Source organism: Periophthalmus magnuspinnatus, chromosome 6 (genome assembly GCF_009829125.3).
Source record: "Periophthalmus magnuspinnatus isolate fPerMag1 chromosome 6, fPerMag1.2.pri, whole genome shotgun sequence".
NCBI lineage: Eukaryota > Metazoa > Chordata > Actinopteri > Gobiiformes > Gobiidae > Periophthalmus > Periophthalmus magnuspinnatus.
Window position 1 is genome coordinate 32,774,214 of NC_047131.1, and position 14,141 is coordinate 32,788,354.

The following is a 14,141-nucleotide window of genomic DNA, read 5'->3' on the forward strand; positions in this document are numbered from 1 at the left end:
GTTCTACTCGTCAACAAACTATAAATTCTATACATTTGTTCTGTCTTTCCAGATAAGCCTCCGTTGGATCCCACCACCAGCTTCATGAAAAATAAAACAACAGGGTCACTGCCGTCCGCCTCACAGACGTCACATTTTACCACATCTGGAAGTTCACAAAGGAGATCGTCAACTCCGCCTCCGACCCTTGACCCTCGGACTAAAGACGTCACGCATCGAGACGAAACTACATCCCTCGCTCCAGAGTCAGCCACCACAAAACGCAAACTACCTTCTAATTCAAAACCGGAAATAACTCATCAGCCCGTTGACCATCTCTTAACGTCTCGGCCTTCGTGGTCAAACTCGACGCCAAAATACGTGCCGTCGCAGCAGAACGTAGCGACTCTGAGCTCATTTCCTGATCATTCCCTGGAGCCGTCTAAAGTGGCTCTTAGCGACTACCAAGCGGATCCGCCGGCCTTCCCTTACCCTAATGTTTTTAGTTCCCGTAACTCCCACTTAACCCGTAGCTTTTCACCGTACACGCCGCACATGTTAGCTCCTAGCCTTAGCCCGCACCTAACGTCACCGATGTACGAACCCACCGAAACGCCGCCGGATGAAATATTCCCCACGGATACGATGGACATAGACTGGGGATCGGGAGATTACTTGGAGACGATGTCGTTTTTGGGATCGGACGGAAGCGACTATCCTTTGGTTACGAAGGTGCCGACGGAAATGTTCGATATGGACGAGGACACGGAAAGCTACGATACGTCCTTCCCGACAAGAGTGGGCGTATCTCTGACGTCACTGCAGCATTTTTCAAGCTTGCCAAGCCTTACGACGGCGCATTTTGCCTCGCCTCACTTCACAATCGAGCCTACGCCAGCTATGCCCTCGCACGCCGACGTAGCAGAGTCCGCGAACTTGGACTGGTCGGATCATTTCACCATCGAGCCGACCGACGTCCTCCTGCCCGATATGAACAGCTTAGAGTATTACACAACGCAACAGGAGAATTCAAACAGCGGCGCAGAGCAACGAGGTAACGTAACTGTGGTCGCTGTGTCAGAAATTACGCCAACGGTTAGTTTGGATAATTTGACCAAAGAGGAATCGTCGAGCGATTTGTCAGGGGCGGAGTCTAGCTTTGAGACGACTATGACGCCTGTAAACGCTTCTGAAAACGCTCTTGAACCATCGAAAACGGTGACCAATTTTCCGTCAACGTGGGCGAGTGAAATCACGGCAAGTACAAACGCGGAAAGCAGCTTGTTTAGTAATGCAACAGCGTCGGTTACGAATGACGTTATCCCGTACTCCTCGCTAACGGACGTGCACTGGTTTGTCACCGAACCTTTCCCGGAAACTGGCGTGCAATCAACACCAGTTTTGACGTCGACTGTAGCGTTCTCGTCTCTTCCGACTGATGTTTACGACACCTCAACGCACTTTACGACATCGCAAAACACTCCGACAGACAACGCTACTATCCCGGTTTCAAACGTAAACACGGCCGCCACGGAAACCCCGCTAACAGTGTGGGATCAGGGGTCGACCGAAGATGGAAGCGACATCCCCGCCACGATGACCTTGTTACCAGAAAGCAGCGAGGCAGACACAGGAGCTACAACGACTGAACCGACTGTCAGCATCACTCCGCGTCAAACCACCCCGAAAGTGACCACAGCAACCGAAATGTCCAACGACGTCAGCGTCACTCACCCCATTCGACCTGTGGCTACAACCCAGCCCCCCAAACAGTACCTCTGCGACATCAGCAGACCGGAGTACTTGGTGAAAATAGGTAAGAGGAAGTGATGGGGTAAATGAAGGCGGTGGCCCACGACGTAGACCTGACTCGACACCAATTTATGCCACTGATAAAACCCCAAGAGCAGATTTAAAACATAAAAACTGTTCTAAATCTATAGTTTTGTCACTAAACACCAGTGCTTAGTTTGTATCTAATGAGTCATAGATGTTATTACCGTATTTTCCAGACTACACGTCGCTCTGGAGTATAAGTCGCACCAGACAAAACATGCAGAATAATGAAGAAAAAAACATATATAAGTCTCAAAAAATACATTTAAGAATCTAGTTATTTACAGTCAAACTCATGCATTCTCTCATTCTTTCATTTAAAAACATCACACTCCACATTTACACATTTAAAAGTACTCAGTAAAAGTACTCGGACTATACGTCGCTCTGGAGTATAAGTCGCACCACCCGAAAAGTGCAGAATAATGGAAAAAAAAACATATATAAGTCGCATTTTTTTGGGAAACTTTATTTTACAAAATCCGAGACACAGAACAGACATTTTCTCTTTAAATCAAGTTGTAATAATAATAATAAAATGTGGACCAACAGGCTGAATATCAGTACATCACGCTAACGTAACACATTTATATTTATTCAGCTCCATGAAGCACAGACAGAACTGAACACGTGTCTGGTTTGTTAACGTAAGATATTAACAGTTAATCACATAAATAAAGCAGAAAAAACAAGAGAAAAGTAGTAGTAAATAGTTGTACAAGTATATTTGAATAATTTCACATATAAGTCGCGTCTGAGTATAAGTCACACCCCCGACAAACTGTGGACAAAGTGACACTTATAGTCCAGAAAATACGGTAATTCAACCTTTTATGTCTTAATTCTTATCATGCAGCCAGAAAATAACTCCAAAATTTCCTAGTGGCGCAAAGAAAAAGTACACGATACTGCAGTAGTCCTGTCATGAATACTAATACCATAAACACTATGACATTTGTAATGCCATTTATTTCTGATTTTAGGTTTTCCCTTCGGAGCGACCATTGGATACGCCAAATCTCAGGTCCGAGACATCCTGAAGGCCGAGTTTAACAAATCAGTGGAGATACAGGTAAGTTATAAAGTTATAAGAGAAGCGCTGGACAGTACGATTAATACATGTGATTTAAACGACACAATCATATTTAACAACCGTCTTAAAAATGAAAAAATAAAGACTCGTCATAAAATTACTTCTGCTGCTAGAATATTTTACAGCTACAACAGTTTTTCTCATTAGTTCCGACTGTGTGGAATCACTCAGTCGCCCAAATATTAAATTATGTGGACAAAAAAGTTTTATGAGTGAAAAAATCCAAGCGGTTTCTTCAGTTCGGGTCAGATTCCTGCTGGACACTTCTTATATCTGTCTGAAGGGGGCGCTAACGACACTGACGCTAACAGTTTACAGTTGTTTACAGATTCTGTTTGTTGGCTCGGTCTAATGAGTCATATTTTGCAAACTATTAGCATATTGGCTATTAGCATACTGTCTATTAGCATACTGGCTATTAGCATACGGGCTAGCACTGCTGTTTTCCTCACAAAAACTGTCTCTTTAACTCTTTTTCTCCACTCGACACATTTGAATTACACATTTGAGTAGTTTTAGTCCATTTTTTAAGGCAACGAAAGGACTTATTTTGGGTAACACTCAATAATTTTATCTTAATTCATGGTAAATTTTATAAAAAGGCATTTTAAAAGGTCTAATGTCATTTCCTCGTCACAAACAGACCTGGAGTTGTGTTTTTTTTGTCTCATTCTCACATGTTTAACACACAAACCTGCAGATTTAGACTGAGTTCTTCTCTCAAATGGAAAAAAAAAAAACACTCTGTTCCACCTTGTGATTCTAGAAACGAAGGTGTGTGGAGTTTAAAAACACAGCGGAGCACTTCCTGTATCACCACACGATGACATCACAAGGTGGAACGGAGCAGACAGACTGTTACTCAAACATGTGCGAATGAAACAAAAAGCAATTTTCAATTTAGTGCAATAAAGGCGTCTCCAAAGAGCAATAACGTCGCTATGGAGACAGGAGTTTCCAGAAAAGCTACATAATGCACTTTTGAGTCTTTCAGGTTTGTTGTCGACAGAAGTTTAAGATACGAAATCAGAGGAAGCGACTTGAGCGTCAGGGTTGATCTGACACGAGAACATCACAGACTGTTTATGTAATTATAAAGATAAACGCCAGACCAAGCACAAACTGGGAGCAGCTGTATCTTTAGTTTCTCTTTCTCATGATGTTTTTGGTGAGAACCTGGAAACTGAACACGTAAGAAAATAAAACACATGATCTCCATGAAACGCCAATTTTAATGGACTCTTGTAGCTTTAATACATGTTATAATGCTGTTACGTGCTCAAAAACAGACCTGGAGTTGTTTTTTTGCTTCATTCACACACGTTTGAGTCACACTTTATTATTCTATAAAGCTCAAAATGCTCTGTTCCACCTTGTGATGTCATCAAGTGGTAGTTTTCAAGTTAACGTCTACCTTTTACCTTTTAGTCCAGCAAATATCGGCTGAAACGATCCGAATGATTCTAGAAATAAAGATGTGTGGAGTTTAAAAACACAGTGGAGCACTTCCTGTATCACCACATGATGACATCACAAGGTGGAACGGAGCGTTTTCAGTTTGAGAGAAGAACTCAGCCTAAATCTGCAGGTTTGTGCGTTAAACATGTGAGAATGAAGCAAACAAAAAAACACAACTCCAGGTCTGTGTGTAACAAGGAACCGACGTTAGAACAGATCAGAAAAACAGCGTGATATTTGAACTTTAATGCCGTATTGTGGAATATAATAACATCTCCATGGAGACGTCTAACTCCAGCTTTAAGGCGATCGATTGTCTTTATACATTTGTTTTATTTCTCCAGGTCGTCTCGGTGCCTCCAAAGTTCGTGTTCCGCGTGGCGTCCGGTCCAGTCGTGTACACGTCCATCTCCGTCATCAACGCCCTGCAGAGGTCAGGACGCCGCTTCTTGTCCATCTCCCCCAGCTGGGCCTTACCCGACTATAAGTACCAAGTGCACACAGGTACGCCGCACGTTTATGAAGACTTTTTTTTTAAACTTAAACTTCCGAACCGTTTGACCCTGATGTTTTCTTGTTTCTCGTTTAGTTCTTCAGTTTGTCCCGAGTCACGTCGACATCAGGTTCTGCAACTTCAGCGAGAACGTCGAGAGAGGTTTGACCAGGGCCTACGCGGAGGTCCGTCGGAGGTCGAAAATGTCAACCAACTTCACCGTGCATGTGAGCGAACCCGTCTATGGGGGTGTGATGCTAACCATGCTAACCGGAAGCACTACTCTGTCTGAATGAGCTTTGTTTTTTACGCAATGTGACGAGAAAGAACCGGAAGAGCCGGAACTACAACAGATGAGCTGATTTTTGTTAAACGAATCGCTCTCAGATAACATCACAGTCACAAGCTAGCATTAGCATTAGCATTAGCATTAGCATTAGCATTAGCCAGCAGTTTTTCAGTTAGTCGCTCATCATAAAGATTGATCACGAGCTCCTCAAAATGTGCTGTTTAAATCCATTTATTTATTTTTTCTGGAGTTTTCAGACTATTTCAAACTGTTTTGTCAGTGCTTGTTAATGTGTGCGTTGTGTCGCCACGGTAACTGCTCAACATTCTGCCATAGACATACATGGGGAACCCCTTCAGCTTTTTTAGGGCAAGTTTGAGCGTGAAAAAAAAAAAAAGATCCTCCTTTGCTTTCCATGTTGGGGAAAGGAATAGTAAGATAATGTTTGTATCTGGAGGTGTTAAAGCTGTGGGAGACAGTGGCTCAGTTGGTAGAGTTTTCAACCACTGATACGAAGGTTTGTGGTTCGAATCCTGCTCTTGACATAAAACATTTAGAGAAACAAGATTTATAATAAATGTGACCATTGACCAGTTTGAGAACTAAAGTGAGCAATAACTATAGAACAGACTTGTGAAAGACTTACAGGTTTCTGTGTTTTTTATTATTTTTATTTTTTATTTTTTAATCGTGACATTAGCCCAGTGCTCACCTTTCACATTATTGAGCTAAAAAAGTTGGTGCGTTCTATAAATGTCTTTCCCACTATCACATCATTATATTAAACATAAACAAAAGTGTTTGCCAAGTTTTTCCCTCAAACTCCTTCATGAAAAATGGCAAAATTAAACTTTGTGAGGTGTCAGTAAGAAACGTTTTGTACATGTGAAAATCTTATTCATAATTTGTCAGGTGAACTTTTAGAATAATCTTATTTAGAAACCAGAACTAAACCAGGACTCTGTTTATCTGCTGTGACTGAAAGGGGTTTATTCTGCACTTTTCTCTTTTAATGTTAATTTCATGATGATTATTTATGTTTTGATGAGTTGTTTTGTGACTTTAACCTCCTGAGACCTGAGCTCTTGCAGGACTTTATTTGCAAAAACTATTAGTTGAACACACATATTGTAAAAAACAAAATTAGAAACAATTGTGCCTCTAGGAACAATGTGTCTCATTTGTGCTGCTGACAGGAGCAGGAAGATATATGCCTTTAAATAAAAATTAAATAAAATAAAAATAAATAAATAAATTAATTAAGTAAATAAATTAAAATACAATAAAAAAGAAAATAATAAAAATACAAAAATATAAAATAAAATACAAAAATACAAAAATAAAATTAAAATAAATGAAAGTAAAATAAAATAAAAATAAAAATAAATTTAAATACAATAAAAAATAAAATCAAATAAAAAAAATAAAAATAAATAAATAAATATTCTAAACTCTTATAAATATTCAAAATTGAACATAATCTTGTTGCTGTTCTTCTAAAAATTTGCACTGTGGCCTAAACAACCCAAAATGTGTTGTCCACAGATGAGGACACCGGGTCTCAGGAGGTTAAAGTCTTTTTAAACTCTCTGTTTTACCTCGTTGTTCTTTCTACAGGATTAAACTGAGATTAGCAGAATAAACAGGGCTCTACTTTGTACATAATCCATTTGTGCTAATCTCTGTTCATTCTTTTTTGTTTTCAGATTGTAAACATCACAAACTCCCCTCCCAAACCTCAGGCTGAGCTCGTGAGGCGGCCCGTGGACGTCGTGTTTACGGTGCGCGGTGCCAGAGGTCACGTGACGGGGTCAGAGGTCAGCGACACTCTCCTGAAGCTCACGATGGTCGAGTTCAGCTACTACATGGGCTTCCCCGTTCTGCAGATCGCCGAACGTGAGTCACCCGCACCTCCTCACCTCACCCACCCGCACCTCCTCACCCACCTCACCTCCTCACCTCGCCCTCACCCCCCCTCACCCGCCCTCACCTCCTCACCTCGCCCTCACCCGCCCTCACCTCCTCACCTCGCCCTCACCCCCCCGCACCTCCTCACCTCGCCCGCCCGCACCTCCTCACCTCGCCCCCACCCACCCGCACCTCCTCACCTCGCCCCCACCCACCCGCACCTCCTCACCTCGCCCTCACTCGCCCGCACCTCCTCACCCCGCCCTCACCCACCCGCACCTCCTCACCTCGCCCTCACCCACCCGCACCTCCTCACCTCACCCGCCCGCACCTCCTCCAGTCACTCGCACCTCCTCACCTCGCCCTCACCCGCCCACACCTCCTCTCCCCGCTCTCACCCGCCCGCACCTCCTCACCTCGCCCTCACCCACCCGCACCTCCTCACCTCGCCCTCACCCACCCGCACCTCCTCACCTCACCCACCCGCACCTCCTCACCTCGCCCTCTCCCGCCCGCACCTCCTCCAGTCAACCGCACCTCCTCACCTCGCCCTCACCCACCCGCACCTCCTCACCTCACTCACAGCTCCTCCTCAGTCACAGCTCCTCCTGAGTCACACCTCCTCCTCACTCACACTCCCTCCTCACTCACACTCCCTCCTCACTTACAGCTCCTCCTCCCTCACACCTCCTCACTCACAGCTCCTCCTCCCTAACACCTCCTCACTCACAGCTCCTCCTCCCTAACACCTCCTCACTCACAGCTCCTCCTCAGTCATAGCTCCTCCTCCCTCACACCTCCTCCTCACTCATGAACACACCACCCTTCTCCTCATAGATCTTCACTGTCTCCCCATCCCCCAGTGCATCCAATTCAAGCTCCTCACCGCTGTGTCCAAGTCCCTCCCTCCTCCTGACCCCCTGACCTCCCCCTGACCTCCCCCTGACCCCTGACCTCCCCCTGACCTCCTCCTCCACCTCACACCCTTTGATCAGCTGACTCCAAACTCCTCATTTATTTAAAACAGTTTATTTTCAAACAGTTTTGTCAGTGCTTGTTAATGTGTGCATTGTGTTGCCACGGTAACTGTTGAACATTCTGCCTTAGACATACATGTGGAGTTCCCCCAGCACGATCCCGAACTATCGATCCCGAACTATCGATCCTGAACTATCGATCCAGAACTGTCGATCCTGAACTATCGATCCTGAACTATCGATCCAGAACTATCGATCCTGTATTATCAATCCAAATCTATCCATTCTGAATGATCAGTCTCTTGATTTTTGGCACAGCCGTATTTTCAGTATTATCTTTTATTTTCATCGTGCTTCAGAGTCTGTTATCGTGGCCTCACTTTTTCTTTGTTCATAAACATTTTCAAACATTATTTCACTTTTTCCGCAGCGTTCCATTACCCAGAGCTGAACACGAGCCGCCTGCTGCGCTCGTCCTGGGTCAAAACAGGTTCGTTTATTTGCACGGTTCATATTTTTGGCAGACTTTTTGTAATCTTTCAGTGAATCTTTCAGTGGAAATGATGTTGGGTGTTCGTTCTGTTTAGTCCTTTTAGGTGTGATGGATGAAAAAGTGAATGAAAAGACCTTCCAGCCGAACATGGAGCGCCGCGTTGCCATGTTACTCGGGGAGGCGATGGGTTCCGTGCGCCGGGTCAAACGGGCCACGACTGTAGGAAACAGCAGCGTCCAGGTACGAGATTAATCTGGAACTTTATCATGTTTTGCACTTGTAGTTATTAAGGATGAGGTCAACTCAAGGAAATCTGGGTCAAATAAAGACGTAATGTGATTCTGCCCAGTGCCACAAATGTCAAAGTGAAGAATTTTAATGTAGTTCAGGTAAACGCTGGAGTTACGCTGTGTTTCTCATCTGTTTTAATGTCGTTTCCTCGTCACACACAGACCTGGAGTTGTGTTTTTTTATTTAACACACAAACGCTGCAGATTTAGGCTGAGTTCTTCTCTCAAACTGAAAACACTCTGTTCCACCTTGTGATGTCATCATGTGGTGATACAGGAAGTGCTCCACTGTGTTTTTAAACTCCACACACCTTCATTTCTAGAATCATTTGGATCATTTCAGTCCTGGAATCAATGCGAATCTCGACTGAACTAAAGGTAAAAGAAGCTGTTAACTTGAAAAAAAACTACCACTTGATGACATCACAAGGTGGAACAGAGCGTTTTGAGCTTTGGAGATGTGACAGACTAATAATAAAGTGTGACTCAAACATGTGAGAATGAAACACAACACAACTCCAGGTCTGTTTTTGAGGAGGAAACATCATTAGAACCTGGATTAAAGCTACAAGAGTCAGTTTTGTGTAAAATCAGACCTTTAAAGTTGCCAAATGCCTCGTTAGCGTTGAATTAATGAACGAGATTTGCGCTGTCCCTATAAACCCCCGAAACCACAGCCAAGAGAACAGAGTCAGTGGAGAAAAACCCTGTGGAGCTTCAGAAGTTTTGTTGAGCTTCAAATTAAACTTACAATGAATAGTAATCGTAAATGCAGAGTATAAAAATAAAAATAGACTGATTATAATAACAGAGACAGAGCTTTTTCTGTGCCAGTGCCCAGACTATGGAACAGCGCCCCCTGCCTGTCAGATCCTCTCAGTCTTTAACCTCCTCAGACCTGAGCTCTTGCTTGGCACATACTTTATAAATTTCTCTGAGTGTAAAAACAAAGAGTTATCCTTTTACATTATGAGAAAAATTATGTCCACATATGAGGACATTCAGTCTACGTTTTAATCAATTGGATGGAACATTTGAATAATGATTTGTAAAAACTATTTACGAAGTGACTGAACACAGCAACGTTTGTCCTGAGTAAAAACAATTAGAAACAACAAGCAACAATTGTGCCTCTTGGAACGAAGTGTCTCATGTGAAGAGCAGCAGGTGCAGATGTATAAGTCCATGTTTAATCTAAATATAATGTGTTTTACTCTTCAGTTTAATGACCTCATATGTGGACACCAGGACCGTGTAGAGAAAATATGTGTATTATGGCCTAGAAAATCCAAAATGTGTTGTTCCACCACAAAGTACCACCGAAACGCAAGAAAACCCACTCCCTCCTCCTGCAGTCGCTGAAAAAAAAAAAAAAAAACACCACAAAACTGTTTTTATAATTTGGATTAAGACAAACACCTTTATATGACTGAATGAATGTATACAGGTATTGTAGTAGTAGTCGTACTAGTCGTAGTAATAGTAGCAGTAGGAGTAGGAGTAACAGTAGTAGTAGTAGGAGTAGGAGTAGGAGTAGTAGGAGTAGTAGGAGTAGTAGGAGTAGTAGGAGTAGTAGGAGTAGTAGGAGTAACAGCAGGAGTAGTAGTAGTAGTAGTAGTAGTAGTAGTAGTAGTAGTAGTAGTAGTAGTAGTAGTAGTAGTAGTAGTAGTAGTAGTAGTAGTAGTAGTAGTAGTAGTAGTAGTAGTAGTAGTAGTAGTAGTAGTAGTAGTAGTAAATCCTTGATACACATTCTGTCCTCTTTCACCACTGAGCGTTCATTCCGTTTCTTTGTCGCCGCCGTGTTTCTCGCCGCTCCTTCTTTACTAATCATCCTGTAGCCTCTGCACAGACCCGACACCTGCTCTGCTCGTCTCCAAGGGGACGGGACAGGGGCCCGTCTCCATGACAACCACATCCCCTTCACCCGGGGGCGAGCCACTCCAAAACCACAGCCTCATCAGCGGCTTTTCTCCCTCCTCCTGGTCGTACAGAGCCTGGTACTCAACGACCTCGTCACTCCACAGAGCCGCTCCGTCGCCCTCAGCTCCAGTTATTAGGGTCTAGTTTGTGTAGTGTTTTTTAAATAAATATAAGGATTTAACACTAAATTAGACATGTTATAATTTACACATTTAAATCACAATATTCATCTAACTCCACTTAATAAAAGAAACTAATCCACTGACGTCTGTGTTAGAAAAGAGTCCAGTGGAGCTGACGTCGCCGTAAACGTCGTCACAATAAAGAGGCGTGTCGCTGCAGCGCCCCCTGTGGACAGATGCACGTCGCACTAGAGCAGAGCGTTTTTAAAAATTTGTACCAAAATACCGACGCGACGCTGCAGAATCCTACGAGTATCAACGATTAAGAAAATAAAACTGGAGAAGGAAGAGCGGACGTCACAGTGGGCTCCTTCCTCTTCTTTTTCTTCTTCCTCCTCCTACTCTTCTTCCTCCTCGTCTTCTTCTTCCTGGTCCTTTTAAATGGTGAGTCACGCCTCAGTAAAACACTCAGTGAGAAGAGCTTTTGAAATGTAAAAAAAACATATTGTTCCATTATAGTTTAAAAGTGTTTTTAAAGTGGGGACGAAGAAAACATGATCATTTTAGTGATTATGAAAAAACTGAGGAAAACGAACGAGTCCGAGGGAGGAAAGGTCGAACAGAAAGAGACGATATTCTTAAGACGGAAGTAAATGGATCATGATTAACCTGTGACACGCCCCCTGTGACACGCCCACTGTGACACGCCCGCTGTGACGTACACACCCACCTCTTCGTTCTCGTCTCCTCTCTCGTCTCCTCGTTTCCTCTCTCTCCTCGTCTCGTCTCCTCGTTCTCGTCTCCTCTCTTGTCTCCTCGTCTCCTCTCTTGTCTCCTCGTTTCCTCTCGTTTCTTCGTTCTCGTCTCCTTGTTTCCTCTCTTGTCTCTCGTCTCCTCTCTCATGACTGTGACACGCCCACTGTGACACGCCCACTGTGACACGCCCACTGTGACGTCCGCTCTTCCTTCTCCAGTTTTATTTTCTTAATCGTTGATACTCGTAGGATTCTGCAGCGTCGCGTCGTCATTTTGGTACAAATTTTTAAAAACGCTCTGCTCTAGTGCGACGTGCATCTGTCCATAGGGGGCGCTACAGCTACACGCCTCTTTCTTCTGATCACATTTACGGCGACGTCAGCTCCTATTGGACACTTCAGTTTTCTCACCCTGAATCACCGTTTCTGTTGCTTCTTTTATGAAGTCGTTTTAGATGAATATTGTGATTTAAAACGTGTAAATTATAACAGAGATGAGAACCATAGAGACACAAGCACACTAGGACTGCTTTAAAACATAATGAATCTGGTTTTATGGAATATTCCGGTGTCATTTACTGTTGAAATACTATAGATTTTTTGTTCTTTTCGCTCCGGCTCGTGTTTGAAAGACACTTGTCACTTTTCACGTACTTTTCTTTAATAAACTGCGACTCCGTTAAACCGTTTTGTTCCTCGCTCACGTACAAATCCATATATCTGACAGAACAAAACTCTATTGTGTCGCGTGATCCTGCCCAGAGATAAAAGGGGTTGAATCGAGGTCGTCCAATCGCACATTGGCGCTGGCTTCTTTCCACTCTAATAAACCGAGTCTGGACTGGATTAGGCCTGGATCACTGAGTCTGTCCACATATTTTTTCTGCGTTAGTCCAGACTCTGTCCTAATGCAGACGGCAGACCGGAGAGCGCCCGCGGCCATCCAGCGCCGGACAATCACTGTACAAAGCGTTAGACGGGCCCTAAAGCGGCGGAGGGGGGCGGGTGCAGAGCGGTCACGCCACAGGAGCGAGGAATGTCATCAATAAGAAAACGTCTATAAACAGATAATCAATATGTAAAAGGTCCATGTTACGCAAAACTGACTCTTGTGAGGTTTTAGACGCGTGGTGATGATTTTACTGACTCAAAACCAGACCTGAAGTGGTTTGAGTCACACTTTATTATTCTATAAAGCTCAAAATGCTCTGTTCCACCTTGTGATGTCATCAAGTGGTAGTTTTTACGTGAGCCGCTCCTCTTTACCTTTAGTTCAGTCGAGACAATGCGAGGGGTGAAATTATCCAAATGATTTTCTCCCTCTCTCTCCCTCCTTTCCTTCTCTCTTTCTCTTTTTCCCTTCCTTTCTCCTTCTCTCTCTCTCCCTCTCTGTCTCTCTTTCCCCCTCTTGCTCTCTCTCTCTCCTTCCCTCCCTCTATCACCCTCCCTCCTTCTCTCTCTCTCCATCTCTCCCTTCCCCACTCTCTCCTCTCTCTCCATCTCTCCCTTCCCCACTCTCTCCTCTCTCTCCAGCTCTCCCTCCCGCACTCTCTCCTTCTCTCTCCCCCTTTTGTTTTGTCTCTCTCCCTATCTTCTTCTCCCTTTCTCTCCCTCCCTCCATCTCTCTATCTCTCTCCCTCACTCCCTCCCTACCTCCTTCTCTCTCTCTCCGTCCCCCACTCTCTCCTCTCTCTCTCCCTATCTCCTTCTCTCTTTCTCTCCCTCCCTTCATCTCTATCTCTTTCTCCTTCTCTTTCCCTCTCTCTTTCTCTCTCAGTGTCTCTCTCTCTCTCTCTGTTCCACCTTGTGATGTCATCAAGTGGTAGTTTTCAAGTTAACTCTTCCTTTTACCTTTAGTTCAGTCGAGATTTTTCAGTTATTCCAGGACAGAAATGATCCAAATGATTCTATAAATGAAGGTGTGTGGAGTTTAAAAACACAGTGGAGCACTTCCTGTATCACCACATGATGACATCACAAGGTGGAACAGAGTGTTTTCTTTCTGTTTGAGAGAAGAACTCCGCCTCAATCTGCAGGTTTGTGTGTTAAACGTGTGAATGAAACTAAACACAACTCCAGGTCTGTGTGTGAAACATCATCAGTGTTAATTTGTCTCTAAACCTCAGACTCAGACTCTCGTTTGTCTCTTCGTCTGTTCCAGGTCGTGAGCGCCGGGCGTCTGGCGGGCGAGGATCACCCGTTGGAGATTGTGTATTTTGTGGAGGGTCCTGATGGAGAGCGTTTACCTGCGGCGGAAACGGCCGGACTCCTGAACAGCCTGGACGTACAACGAGCCGCCATCGTCCTGGGATATCGTGTCCAGGGGATTCTGGCCCAACGTGAGTCACTTTAAATGTTGACTCACTTTAGTGAGTCAACATTTAAGACCAAAATGAGTCTGAAGCAGCAGAGACAGAGAGAGGACAGAGTTTTATAATTATTTGACTTGTTGACTTTTCTGTAGCGTCTTCCTCATTAAGTCTAAATAAAATCTGTCGGTCTAATGAGCGCCCTCTAGGGGGCGGAGT

At 44.1% G+C, this 14,141-nt stretch overlaps 1 protein-coding gene across 1 annotated transcript in view; it reads left to right on the forward strand.

The window, feature by feature from the left end:
- The first annotated feature begins 480 nt into the window (after positions 1-480).
- si:ch211-1e14.1 (UPF0606 protein KIAA1549) overlaps positions 481-14,141 on the forward strand; it is a 34,812-nt gene continuing 21,151 nt past the window's right edge. The window contains exons 1-8 of the mRNA XM_055222234.1: positions 481-1,795; positions 2,799-2,887; positions 4,711-4,870; positions 4,956-5,086; positions 6,855-7,044; positions 8,464-8,523; positions 8,621-8,766; positions 13,775-13,952. Of these exons, the coding sequence (XP_055078209.1) occupies positions 535-1,795; positions 2,799-2,887; positions 4,711-4,870; positions 4,956-5,086; positions 6,855-7,044; positions 8,464-8,523; positions 8,621-8,766; positions 13,775-13,952 (2,215 nt within the window). The 5' untranslated portion in view covers positions 481-534. The remainder of the gene's footprint in view (positions 1,796-2,798; positions 2,888-4,710; positions 4,871-4,955; positions 5,087-6,854; positions 7,045-8,463; positions 8,524-8,620; positions 8,767-13,774; positions 13,953-14,141) is intronic.